Source organism: Periophthalmus magnuspinnatus, chromosome 21, assembly GCF_009829125.3.
Source record: "Periophthalmus magnuspinnatus isolate fPerMag1 chromosome 21, fPerMag1.2.pri, whole genome shotgun sequence".
NCBI classification, from domain to species: domain Eukaryota; kingdom Metazoa; phylum Chordata; class Actinopteri; order Gobiiformes; family Gobiidae; genus Periophthalmus; species Periophthalmus magnuspinnatus.
Window position 1 is genome coordinate 26,216,782 of NC_047146.1, and position 13,692 is coordinate 26,230,473.

At 39.9% G+C, this 13,692-nt stretch overlaps 1 protein-coding gene across 1 annotated transcript in view; it reads right to left on the reverse strand.

Annotated features, from left to right (window-relative positions):
• The window catches only part of lrp1bb (low density lipoprotein receptor-related protein 1Bb), a 464,724-nt gene that overhangs the window by 232,373 nt on the left and 218,659 nt on the right, over positions 1-13,692 (reverse strand). The window contains exon 21 of the mRNA XM_055230393.1: positions 5,569-5,769. Within this exon, the coding sequence (XP_055086368.1) occupies positions 5,569-5,769 (201 nt within the window). The remainder of the gene's footprint in view (positions 1-5,568; positions 5,770-13,692) is intronic.

A 13,692-nucleotide genomic window follows, 5' to 3' on the forward strand; every position in this document is an offset into this window, starting at 1 on the left:
AGAGCTGGCTCCATGCTGCTGAATGTGAATGAAAGCTTAAAATAAAGACTCCCTATGGAGAGCTTATATCATCAGCGGGTTTCAAGAGAAAAAGATGAAAAATCTAAAAAAAAACCACCCAAAAACTTATACTTGCCCTTGTGCTCTGTAAGGGGCGCTGGTGATATGCAGTAATTTGCTTTGCCAGCACTAAGAAAAGAGATATCAAAACATGTTTTATTATTATATTAGAGTGTATGCATGGCTTTCATTTTGGTTGTTCCTGGGTTGCGACGGATACCTATCTCCTGTCGTGCAATGATTTTGTTTTGGACTTCTTGAACCATGTCTTCATTTATTTATCATGATTTTAGAGTGACAAAAAAGGACAATGAATGTTTTTTTTTTTTTTTTTTTTTTGTCAGTGCACTAAACACAACCAAATTGAAAAAGTATAGTTTTATTTTGGTCTATTTTTAGCTAAAATGTAAAATATTGTGACTTTAATGGGGGACTAAACACCTTAACTCACATTTCAACCACATGTTAAATAGAGCCGCTAAACTGAGCAGCACTTTGAGGACTAAAGGGGAGAGTGTGGGGGGAGAAAGGGTGGGGTCAGGAGGTATAGGAATAGTGAGATTGGGCTAACATTTCAAACACCACCCCTATGGCCAGGGGTTTGTAATCACTTTGTTATAATCAGGGCAGTCTTGTGTGATATCACATTGTAGTTGAAATTGCAGTGGCCACTGAAGGCAGCACATACTCTAGCTTGAGGTAAAATTGCCACATGAGAACAGTAGACAGCACCATTAACAGTAGAGAGTACTATTAACACCATATACAATTTAGTTTAGTGTTTAGTTCCACTTTAAAGGGCCCATATTACAGAATCTTCTGATCTATGTTATAATTGATGTTTCTTCATCCAAAATGTGTTTGTTGTTTTATTTACACATGCTTAACACACAAACCCTGCATATTTAGGCTGAGTTCTTCTCCCAAACAGGCAACACTCTGTTCCACCTCATCATGTCATGTAATACAGGAAGTGCTCCACGGAACAAACACCAAAAGGCAGCTGTTAACTTAAAAACTACAGCTTTATGACGTCATAACGTGGAACAAAGTATTTTGAGCTTTGGAGATGTAAACAGACTAATAATAAAAGATTACTCAAACATTTGTGAATGAAACAAAACACAACTCCAGGAATGTTTTTGATAAGGCAATGTTATACTAACATAGCTAAAGCTCATAAGAGTCAATTTTGCATAATATAGGGCCTTTAAATATGAAAAAAAAAAAAAAGGTTAGTACTTAAAACTCAAAAAATAACGTTGTTTGAATTAAGAAACATTTTATCACACAGTGCTTTTTGCAGTGTTATCAAAGTACAGACATGAAAATGTTGAACCTTGGTAAAAGTGTCACATAGTGTGCGATATGTTGCTTTTATAATGCGTTTTCACTGCTGTTGAGTATTATCTGTGGCGCGAAAGCACAACATTGAAAATAATGAAATGTCATGTAATTAAGGGCAATCAGACAGACATCATTATGGATGGTTGGAACATGCTATACTGTATACGGTTAATGTCATTTGAATCCACTGTAGAGTAACACACTCATGTTGCCTTTTGAGCCTCACCCAAAGAGCTCATTATATATTGTACAATTAACTGTCAGTGCAATATTATGGTTATCAAAGCGATAAAAACATTGGTATAATTATGTGAAAAGCTTTAAGAAAAAAATATATTTTTAAGTGTCTAACCATTACAAGTCTGGTTAGATAGCAAACTGTTCCAGTAGGCTGGCTCACTTGTGTAAAAAAAAAAAAAATTATAAAATCTCTATTAAAAAGAATTGTAGAGAGGGTTTCAACAGTGGTCATCTGGACACGTTTATTTTTTTTATTTTTATTTTTTACATAAAGGGTGATTTATTCTACTCTGAGTTAAAGGGCCCATATTACAATGTTGTAATGTTGTTTCCACATCAAAAACATACCTGGAACTTTGTTTTGTTTCATTAACACATGCCTAACACACAAACCCTGCATATTTAGGTTGAGTTCTTCTCTCAAACTGAAAAAAACTCCTTGCAATGTCATGTGGTAATACAGGAAGTGCTCCACTGTGTTTTTAAACTCAATACACCTTCACTAGAATCATTTGGATGATTTCAGTGTGGAATGCCAGTCTCTACTGAACAAAGGGTAAAAGGTAGTTGTTAAGGTGGAAGATACCATTTTGAGCTTTGGGGAGGTAGACAGACTAATAATAACATTACTCAATCATGTGAGCAAAAAACATACTTGTAATTGAGATTTGATTAATTGTAGAGCCTTTCCAGTTTCCAGTTTGATCTTTTGTTTCTTCCTAAAGTAAAGTGAGTCTTGGCTGCCCGTCCCCTTGGAAATCAGCCAAACTCAAACTCAGTCAGAGCCTTTCCGAGGCCCAAACAGTACATGGATCTCATTATTTTTGACAAGTTTTTCTTTTCTGTTCTGCTTTAAAGTGCTTCGTCACCCAAAAATATATCTTTGGAGAATCAAACACTCAACCCCCCGTAGGTTTGAGGTAGCTATAAAAAGTTTGTACTCAGAAGAGCGACTATGGTCAACTTGAATGTTGTTAGTAGCAATAAATTCCCATGTTGGCACGTTTTTGCATGATGCACTATCAAAGAAAATCAAGTCAACTTCTCAAAGTTGTCAAAACCTTTTTATCTGTGCTTCTTAGGACTGAGCACTACTGTCAGAGGGATTATATTTAGATCAATATTAGCAAATCATGTTTTTTGGTACATAAGGCACCACAGATGTTGTGTTGTGACAAGGCTGACATTGTGACTTGTGCAGTAAACCTGGAAAAATCACAGTAGGAAGAAGTTGTAATTGGCTATACATAGCTCTGGCTTATCACCCCGTTAGAAATTTAAACAAACAAGCTATCAGTTGATATCATTTGGCACTCCAAATCATGGTTTATGTTTAGAATTTTTGGCTGCCTCGGACCACAAACTTTTTTCCCCAATTACCTACTAAAAATTTTTGGAAATTATAAGAGCATGTGGAGAACGTTGGATTTTCATCTTACTAATAAGCTATAAAAAGGATTGTATTAATATGAAAGTTGGTAAATGTGTAATTAGCAGCAAAAAACAATTATGCAGAACATCAAATTAACCAATTACATTCATGAAAATTAAAAGCTTGTTAGAAATTAATAGGTGTAATAAGGAAATCTGCTATAATCTACTATAATTATCATTATTCATAATAATAATATTTACTGTCTATGAGCATATTGAATGTAAGACTTAAAGAAAACGGTACCTCCAATAGGTAGCTGCACATCACGCTAACAAGCAATGTATTTTTTTTTTTCATTTGTACCAAAATGACTACACGAAGCTGCCATATCCTGCGTGTATCACTGATTAAGAAATAAAATTGGAGAATGAAGTAAATATGTGACAGTGGGCATATGCCAATGGAGGTGAAAATGGGGATTGATCAATAATATGGCGTCTTGAATATATAAGCCATTATATTTGCTCCAACATGCATGGATCACTCCAAATACAGGTTCGGGTGAGTAAATGATGAGGGGAAACAACTATAACATGGCGAAAATCTCTGAAAAGTTCATTTTGCAGAATAGGTCTGTTTTAAAATGACATGAAAACAAATACTGGCAAACTGTCCGACGCCTCAGGAGGGGGAAGCAGTGCTTCACCAACACTGTTTACAGTGCGGGTGGAGAGCTGCTGACCTCGACTGGGGATGTTGTCGGGCGGTGGAAGGAATATTTGAGGATCTCCTCAATCCCCCCGGTCATGTCTTCCGAGGAGGAAGCAGAGACTGGGGACCCGGAGGCGGACTCGTCCATCACCCTGGCTGAAGTCACCGAGGTGGTTAGCAAGCTCCTCGGTGGCAAGGCTCCGGGGGTGGACGAGATCCGTCCCGAGTACCTCAAGTCTCTGGATGTTGTGGGACTGTCTTGGCTGACACGTCTCTGCAGCATCGCGTGGCGGTCGGGGACAGTACCACTGGAATGGCAGACCGGGGTGGTGGTCCCTCTGTATAAGAAGGGGGACCGGAGGGTGTGTTCCAATTACAGGGGAATCACACTCCTCAGCCTTCCTGGTAAGGTCTATTCCAGGGTACTGGAGAGGAGAATCCGACCGATAGTCAAACCTCGGATTCAGGAGGAGCAGTGTGGTTTTCGTCCTGGTCGTGGAACACTGGACCAGCTCTATACTCTGCATCGAGTCCTCGAGGGTTCATGGGAGTTTGCCCAACTAGTCCACATGTGTTTTGTGGATCTGGAGAAGGCATTCGACCGTGTCCGTCGTGGTGTCCTTTGGGGGGTGCTCCGGAAGTATGGCGTCCGGGGCCCTTTGCTAAGGAGCTGTGTTCGCATTGCCGGCAGTAAGTCGGACCTGTTCCCGGTGCATGTTGGACTCCGTCAGGGCTGCCCTTTGTCACCGGTTCTGTTCATTATATTTATGGACAGAATTTCTGCTATTTGCGGATGATGTTGTCCTGATGGCTTTATCGAGCCAGGACCTGCAGCAGGCACTGGGGCGGTTTGCAGCCGAGTGTGAAGCGGCTGGGATGAGAATCAGCTCCTCCAAATCCGAGGCCATGGTTCTCGACCGGAAAAAGGTGGTTTGCCCTCTCCGGGTGGGTGGTGAGTCTCTGCCCCAAGTGGAGGAGTTCAAGTATCTTGTGGTCTTGTTCACGAGTGAGGGAAGGATGGAGTGTGAGATTGACAGACGGATCGGTGCAGCGTCTGCAGTGATGCGGTCCGTTGTGGTGAAGAAGGAGCTGAGCCGGAAGGCGAAGCTCTTGATTTACCCGGTCAATCTACGTTCCTACCCTCACCTATGGTCATGAGCTCTGGGTAATGACCGAAAGGACAAGATCGCGGATACAAGCAGCCGAAATGGGTTTCCTCCGCAGAGTGGCTGGGCGCACCCTTAGGGATAGGGTGAGGAGCTCAGTCACATGGGAGGAGCTCGGAGTAGAGCCGCTGCTCCTACACGTTGAGAGGAACCAGTTGAGGTGACTCGGGCATCTGCTCAGGATGCCTCCTGGACGCCTCCCTAGGGAGGTGTTCTGGGCATGTCCCACCGGGAGGAGGCCCCGGGGAAGACCCAGGACACGCTGGAGGGACTATGTCTCTCAGCTGGCCTGGGAACGCCTTGGGATCCCACCGGAGGAGCTGGAGGACGTGTCTGGGGTGAGGGAAGTTTGGGAGTCCCTGCTTAGACTGCTGCCCCTGCGACCCGGCCCCGGATAAGCGGAAGAAAATGGATGGATGGATGGATGATAACAAATAGCATTGACTGGAATGACATTGTTTACAATCATTAAATGACAAACGTACAAAATGTAGAGCTTCTAAACCAATTCAACAAGTCTTCAAATAAAAAGGTTTGTAATTTGTTAAGAATTGGCCAGCCCTTCAAATTTTAATTCTTCACATTAATTTTCATGGACAGATAAATTGTGTGATAAAGCCAGTAACTTTTCTAAATTGCCTGAGTAGATGAGCAAGTGCATTATCTTACCACATATAGGGCCCTCGTCTGACCGGTCTGGACAGTCCACTTTGCCGTTGCAGATCTTGTCTGGGGTGAGGCAGATGGCGGTGTCGTTAGCACAGGGATATTTAGGCGGTTTACACACGGCTGATTCACATGACTCCTCATCAGAGCGGTCCTCGCAGTCTATGTCTCCATCACACACCCAGCTCTTTGTGATGCATTTACCTATGAAGATACACACAGGGTTCTCCCTTTAGACAAAAATGTAAAGTTATGGCTAAGGTAGACTTAGTAGGGCAATATGGCTTACAGTTTTTATCACAATATAAAAGAGAAAACATGATAGAAATGTATAATTTATTCAGATACGAGACTTTAGATATGACTGCTTAATGATGACTTTGGTAAACTGTCACATTTTTATAAAGCACTTTTCCACCTTCAAGGCACTCCATTGTTTTCCATCAAGGAACCACTCACCCATTCACACACACATTCATACACCAGTGTACACAGACACTGGAGGGTGAGGAGGGTTAAGTGTCTTGCCCAAGGACTCAACAACAGTGTGGAATCACACCAACGACCTGTGGGTCAGTGGATCTGACTGCTCTACCAATGATGTTTATGTGGAGAGCGGGATACAAGCATAACAGTGGACTAAAACTCTACCAACTGAGATACTGTCACTCTTTGTACATGTTTCAGGCTACCTTATAAGTTCTGCTTCCACTCCTCTTGTCAGATTCAGGGCCTCTGCAGAGCCTCTATAGTGGCTCTGTTAAAAGTGCATATGACAGGTTAGACTACTCCTTTATTATTATTGTTATTATTATTATTATTATTATTATTATTATTTTTTTTTTTTTTTTTTTTTTAGTGAAGTTTATAATGAAGTTTTTAGTTTTACTTCTTGGTTGGACACAGGCAACAGATATAACATATTTAGAGGTAATTTCTTAACTGTTACCTATAGGAACCATAATATTAACAATAGCCAGAGCCTGTCTAAATTGCCTTTATTTTATTTATTTATTTATTTTTTAAATTAAGGTTTAAACTGCCTGAAAAATGTGTCATCTATTGTCCCTGTATTTTTAAATAGATTTTTTTAAGAGCGAAGGGCAGCTGCAGTAGAGTACCTGGGACCCATCTCCAGACCATCCCCAGACCCTTGAACTAGACATGGACAGTTTTTTTTTTCCTATTGTGCATAAGGTGGTTTTATGGGACATTGAATTAAAAACACACTAAATATATATATATATATATATATATATATATATATATATATATATATATATATATATATATATATATAGGGTATATGAACATGCACTGTGTAGTAATATAACTAATATTACCAAGTCCTATAGTCCTTCAAACAAGAGGAACTGTTTTAATTCAGTCATGAGTCCCTCATCATTATTGTAAGAGGCACTTAAGTTGTACAAGCAATAGCAAAACATCTTATCACGCAAGAACATCTGGGTTTTTGTTTAATTATTATGTATTTAATCAGATGAAACTAGGCTTAAAAATTAAAAGTTTATCAAATCAAATCAAATCAAACTTTATTTATATAGCACTTTTCATACAAAAAAAAAGTAACACAAAGTGCTTTACAAAGCATTAAAATCAGTCCCACCCACCAAACCCACCCAGCCACCCGACAGCCCAACAACCCAACCCCAACACATCAATAAACATAACCAAACAACCCCCCACCCCAACACACACTCCCACCCCCCACCTCAACACATGTTAAAATACCTCTGTTTCATTTAAAATATGTTTAAGTGGAACAGGCTGGATAAAGATGAACCAGATGAGAGAGCGCCATCAGAGGAACCATCTGCACCAGGAACAGGGTCACCCGCAGCCACAGGACACCAGCCCAGGGCCCAGAGAAGAGATGAGGTCAAGACCAAACCTCCAGGGCCCACGAGCCAGGGCCCAGCAGCCACAGCCAACCACAGCTCCCGGTGCAGAGGGCTCCTCAGAGGAAACACTGGCAAATCTAAAATGATTAAAAATAATAAAATAAGTCAAAACTAATAAATAAGTCAATAAATAATAAAATAAATAATAAAATAATCAATAAATAATAAAATAAGTCAAAACTAAACAAGTAAGTAAAACAAACACATTAGCCAGCCTAAATAAGACTAAATAAATAGAGAAGTAAACTAAAATGATAAATACTAATCAAAAGCTATGCTAAAAAGATGGGTCTTGAGCCTGCTTTTAAAAACCTGAATGTTCTCTGCGGCCCTGAGGTCCTCCGGCAGGCTGTTCCATAGACTGGGGCCATAAAACTGGAAAGAGGCCTCTCCGTGCGTGTGTGTCCTGACTTTGGGAATAACTAGGAGCCTGCTGCCGGAGGAGCGCAGGGGCCGCGAGGGTTCATAGGATAAAAGCAGTTCTGTAAGATAAGAAGGCCCAAGACCATTAAGACATTTAAAAACCAGTAAAAGAACTTTAAAATCGATCCTGAAACACACAGGGAGCCAATGCAGGGATTCTAAAACCGGTGTAATGTGGTCCCGCCCCCTGGTCTTAGTCAGGACACGTGCTGCTGAATTTTGTAATAATTGTAGACCTGAAATCGCCTTTTTGAGAAGACCAGAGAGCAGGGCATTACAGTAGTCTATACGACTGGTGATAAAAGCATGCATCAGTGTCTCTGTGTTGGCCCGAGAGAGAATGGGACGGACTCTGGCTATGTTTTTCAAATGGTAAAAAACAATTTTTGTGATGTTTTTAATGTGTGGAATAAAAGTCAGCTCAGAGTCAAAAATAACGCCCAGGTTTCTTACTTGTGATGATGGATTAAAAGACTGTGATTGTAATTTGGGTAAAAGTTTCTCTCTCTGGGCCTCAGGACCGATGATTAAAACCTCAGTTTTGTCCTGGTTAAGCTGGAGGAAGTTTTCTGCCATCCAGGATTTGATGTCTAAAATACAGTTAAAAAGAGCATCCACTGGGCTGGTGTCATCAGGAGACATGGAGATGTAAAGCTGTGTATCATCTGCATAGCTGTGGAAGCTGATTCCATGTCTCCTGATGACATCACCAAGAGGGAGCATGTACAGGTTAAAAAGTATAGGACCTAAAATGGAACCCTGGGGCACACCACATGTGATTTTATGAACCTGAGAGGAGTAGGTGTCTAAACTTACCATAAATGTTCTGTCTGTGAGGTAGGAAGTAAACCATTTGTGTACAGTACCAGAGAGGCCGACCAGGTGTTTGAGTCTGTTTAAAAGAATAGTGTGGTCTACTGTATCAAAGGCAGCGCTTAGATCCAGTAGAACCAACACTGTCACCTGTTTAGAATCATAATTTAGTCTAAAATCATTTAAAATCTTTGTCAAGGCTGTCTCTGTACTGTGGTTTACTCTAAAACCAGACTGACATTCTTCAAGAATGTTCTGTGTGTTTAAAAAATAATTAAGCTGGGTAAAAACAAGTTTTTCTAAAATTTTGCTTAAAAATGGTAAGTTAGACACTGGTCTGTAGTTGTTGAAGTCATTAAAATCTAAATTGCTCTTCTTCAGCAAGGGCCTCACCACTGCAGCTTTAAAGGCAGTGGGAAAGACCCCTGTCTGAAGAGAGTAGTTCATCATGTTTAAAAGCTCGTCTCTAAAAGATTCATAAAATGACTTGAAGAACCGTAAAGTATGTAGTAAATAATATGAACCATCAAAGCAATTTATATTAAAAAAAGTAAAATAAAATTGAATAAATAAAAATACAAATGTAAGAACTATCCTCATAACATTATAAAGTATAGCCCAAATTACAGTCATAGCTTAAGAAAGTCCTCCATTGCCAGATATTTTAGCTTTTTTTTTGTTACCAATCACTCCCCAAGTAAATGATTTCTTCACAAAGTCATTATCAACAGCAGACTCTTCCATACAGCTGTGATAATGTCCTTACGTCTTAATGAAAGTCCGCAGAAGATCAATATTTCCTCAGATGATCTTGTAATACTTCCTGTACTAAACTTGTTTAAAAGTGGAGATTTGAAGTGGTGTTGTGCAGTTGTTCAGATTTTCTACAGTGTGCTATGTTTCAATCAAAGGCCATTGGGGTTGTTCATATCACTCTGTCGTAACGGCTAGTGCGGGTGCGGACCAAGGAGTGCAGACTCGGGGCAAGTTGACAGTGTTTATTTAGAAAATGGTGAATTTCAGTTTTAATGGTTCATTTAACACACACGGAAAGCCAGGAAGCAGGAAGCAGACCAGACGGGCGTAGTGCAGAGCGGGGACGGGAAAACCGGGACCAGAGCGAGGACAGGATCGGGACGAGACCGGGGCAGGCCGGGCCGGCGTAGTCCAGAGAGCGGGAGCCAGGGCAGGAGGCGAGAAGCAAGCCGGAGACCAAGACGGAACAGGAGGCAAGACAGAGGGGTGACTGTACCGGAGCTGGAGCGCAGAGGCAGGAGCAGGAACGAGCGAGAGCAGGAATGTTGACATGCGGACGGTCTCGCCCGAGACGGTCCTGGAAACAGGGTGAAGACGAGCAGGAATACGTGGACGGTCTGGCCCCGAGTGTCTTCTGCCGAGCCCTCATATACTCCACAGCAGGTGGTGATGATTGCGCTAATGTGCTCCAGGTGTGCACGGGAGGAGAAGGAACTCCGCCCAGCTCCAGGCTCAGACAGGTGAGGGAGGGGAAAGCACACAGGGAGACAGATACTACAGGCATCATGACACACTCAGAGGCAATATGTGAAAGAAAGCATTAAAAACTACTCGGATCTCAGAGGGCATAGAAGTTCATCCTCGCAAATAAGCCATGCACTTTGCACATCTTCATACAGTAATGAATTAATTATATATTGCTATGCATTTGCACTGTAAAGATAAATAAATAAACTTAGCAAAAGGTCACAGTCACATTTTTATATAGCACTTTTCCTCTTTCAAGGCACTCAAAGCCCTTTACTTCAATGAACCACTCACTCATTCACACACACTATGTCTAAGGACACAATGACACAACCTGTGGGTCAATGGCCCTGACTGCTCAGCTGATATTTATGTTGAGAGTGGGATTTGAACTGTCAACCTTGGGATCAGTGGACAAACACCTTACCATGGGAGCTATTGTCATGGTAGAGATATGATTGCTTTATGTTGAATGTCTCACAATGGAGACAATGGAGACAAGTTACAGATCAGATCTGTGTAACTCCACTCTCCCCTCACTAAGAATATGTGATATTAAATACATTTTGAGCAAAAAAAAAAAAAAAAACATATGTAAGATGATAGAACATTCTATGTAAAGCAATGACCTCTACATGGAGACAATCAGGTGTGGACCCTCGAGAAATAGATGCAACAGTTAAAACAATAGAACAAGAGGTGTCTGTTGGTTTTAAAATGATGCATCTATTTTGAAAGTAAAAGTAGTGTTTTGACAAGGTGTCCAAGTTATGCAACAACATAACACTCAAAACCAATCCGATTAGACAGTTGGTTAATCTCAAAAAGCTACAAGCATATTGCTACACACAAAACACACAAAATACCATTTGGGGGACATATACAAAATTGGTTAAGGTACAAGGGGTACATAAAGGTCTAAATAAAGATGTTGCAGGTGGAAGGGTGTCTGGCATAACGCCCAAGCTATGTGCGAAAAATTAAACCTAATAAACAGGGTTTAATATTGTCTCAGCTTGTCAGCAGTTAAACATGTTTGCACACTAGATGTTTTCTTTTATTTCTGTCTCAAGTCAAAAATCTTCACCATCTGTCATTTTTGGGTGCCTATTCTGTTTTTATTATCTCTCTTCAATGGTTTTAAAATATGAATCAAAAGGCACAACTTTGATTTAATGTTGGAAATTTTGAAAACTGACTCTCATTTGGAAAACCTTTTCATGATGCTGGTCTCCAAAAGCAAACTCCTAATAGATAACTTGAGCTGATTTTGGTTCATAATTTTGATTTAACAATAATACAAAATAATATTTTATTCAAGATGTAGGCTTAAATTGGTTATCATGAAGTTATTGTTGGCTATAAGACTCAAAATATATGGTTTATTGTGCTAAGAATTGCACTAAAAAGAACTAGGTAATTTTAGTGCAGTGGCCCAAGTTATTCCTCACTGTATGCATTCTGAATATTCTGATTATTCACCACAATGAGTTTCTACGCGCTTTTCACAACTTTCTGAGACCAGAGCTGAGTTTTGCTATCATAGTAAAACTAAAAACTAGCATGTTAATGCTCACTTCCAGAATATCAGAAAATAAAGCATCTTTTTATTAGATCCAGACAGTATACAATATATCTCCACAGGAGCAACACATATTTTGCATAAATGCATTAGAAAAAAAATCAGGTACTGGCCCTTTAAGGTCCAAAGTATCTCAGTTGGCAGAGTGTTTGTCCACTAATCCAAAGGTGGCTAGTCTGAATCCCACTCTTGTCATAAACATCACTGGCAGAGGCCGGCGGTACAATTCCAGCTCCAACAGGTAAATACTGCCATTGTTTCCTTGGGCAAAACACTCAGCCCATCTCACCCACAATCTCCCTACACTGGTGTATGAATGTCACTGGTGTATGAATGTGTGTGTAAATGGGTGAGTGGTTTGATGTAAAGTGCTTAACGTGCCTTGAAGTTGGAGTGTTGTATAAAAATGTGACCATTTACCATTTTAAGGTCAACTAAAGCAATAGTATGAAAAAATATGATCATATTTTTTAAGTGATGACTTGACAGCATTGTGAGTCATTGTGAGACATGCTTAGTAGTCTGAAATGTTTGCAGCACCAAAGGTAATGCAAGGTCAAACCAGTGTGTAGTAAGATGTGCAAAACACTATGAAATCTTAACAACTTGCTGTTCTGGCCGTTTTTAAAACAGCCTTTTAATAGACCTTCTAAGCATAACTGACTAAACTATGAAAATGTATCAAATAGGCCCTCTTCTTGTGGCACAGCACTGGCTTCCTTGTTTCTAAGCATTGATTTTGGACTTCTTTTAACTCATAAAGTTTTAAACAACCTTACCCCTCTCTGCATTTGGGACCATCTTCTCTTTTATGTTGCCGTGGGAGTGCTGGGGTCCTCCACGGATTTTCTTTTAAAACTTCAATAAAAACCCATTCAGTTTGTTCCCTGTTTTTATGCCCCCAAATAACCAAATGCAATAGCTCTTCATATTTGAATGCCCGCTCAAGCAATGTGAGTAGAAATGCATGCACAATCTTTATTTTGAGATTAAAGGCCTTGTTCTTCTGCCCCAGTACAGATATATTGTATAAGCAGGTCTTGAGGTAAAAGTGTGTTGCCTTTTTATTGTCCGAGAATCAGGAGGTGCAGGTTAGCATGCAAGTTATTGTTGGCTTCATTGTCAGGATGCTCGGAATGCATAAGTTACATGAGGAATAACCTTGGACCACTGCAAAGTGTTTAGAATGAGCTAGTTCTGGTACAGTGTCTTAAATATGTGTCTATTTTGACTGTCTATAACATGGCTTTGTAGCTTGAGCAGTTACCCCCTGACTAAACAGTTACCACTTTGACTACTCTGAATTCTTTCCATTGCCAGACAGTATTTGTACAATTTGCAATGCATAAATAAAACTCATGATGTAATACTTGGACTATGTTATGTTTGAACCTGAAATTTTGAGAATGTATACTTACTGACAAAGTTGCAAATAAAGAGACTATTTAACAAAACATGACTTTAAATTGTGTACTTAGCCCTGAACTAAATAGTTTTATCACTCTAAATTATTTAATAATGTGATACAAACAAATTTATTCAACAATGAAATATACATATAAAAAACCCCATTGAGTTTACTTTATATAAGGCAATATTTTACAGTTAGTGGTACATATTGTCAATTTTGTAGTAGAGATTTTTTTTTTTTTCTTCATACAAGCATTTTTAAGTGACTTTTTGTACATCATAATCGCAAATGGTTGTCTTACTGTACTTGGGATTTGAACTAATAAACCACTTTATATTTACATTGTAATGTGTTGGAGTGGGTTATTCTTTGTCCTTGTAAGAAAAGATAGCACAGCCTTGAAGCAGATTAACAGCTTGACCACTCCTCACTGCAGTTGAGTGCTTCTGCATTTTTCATGTATGTGATTTGCA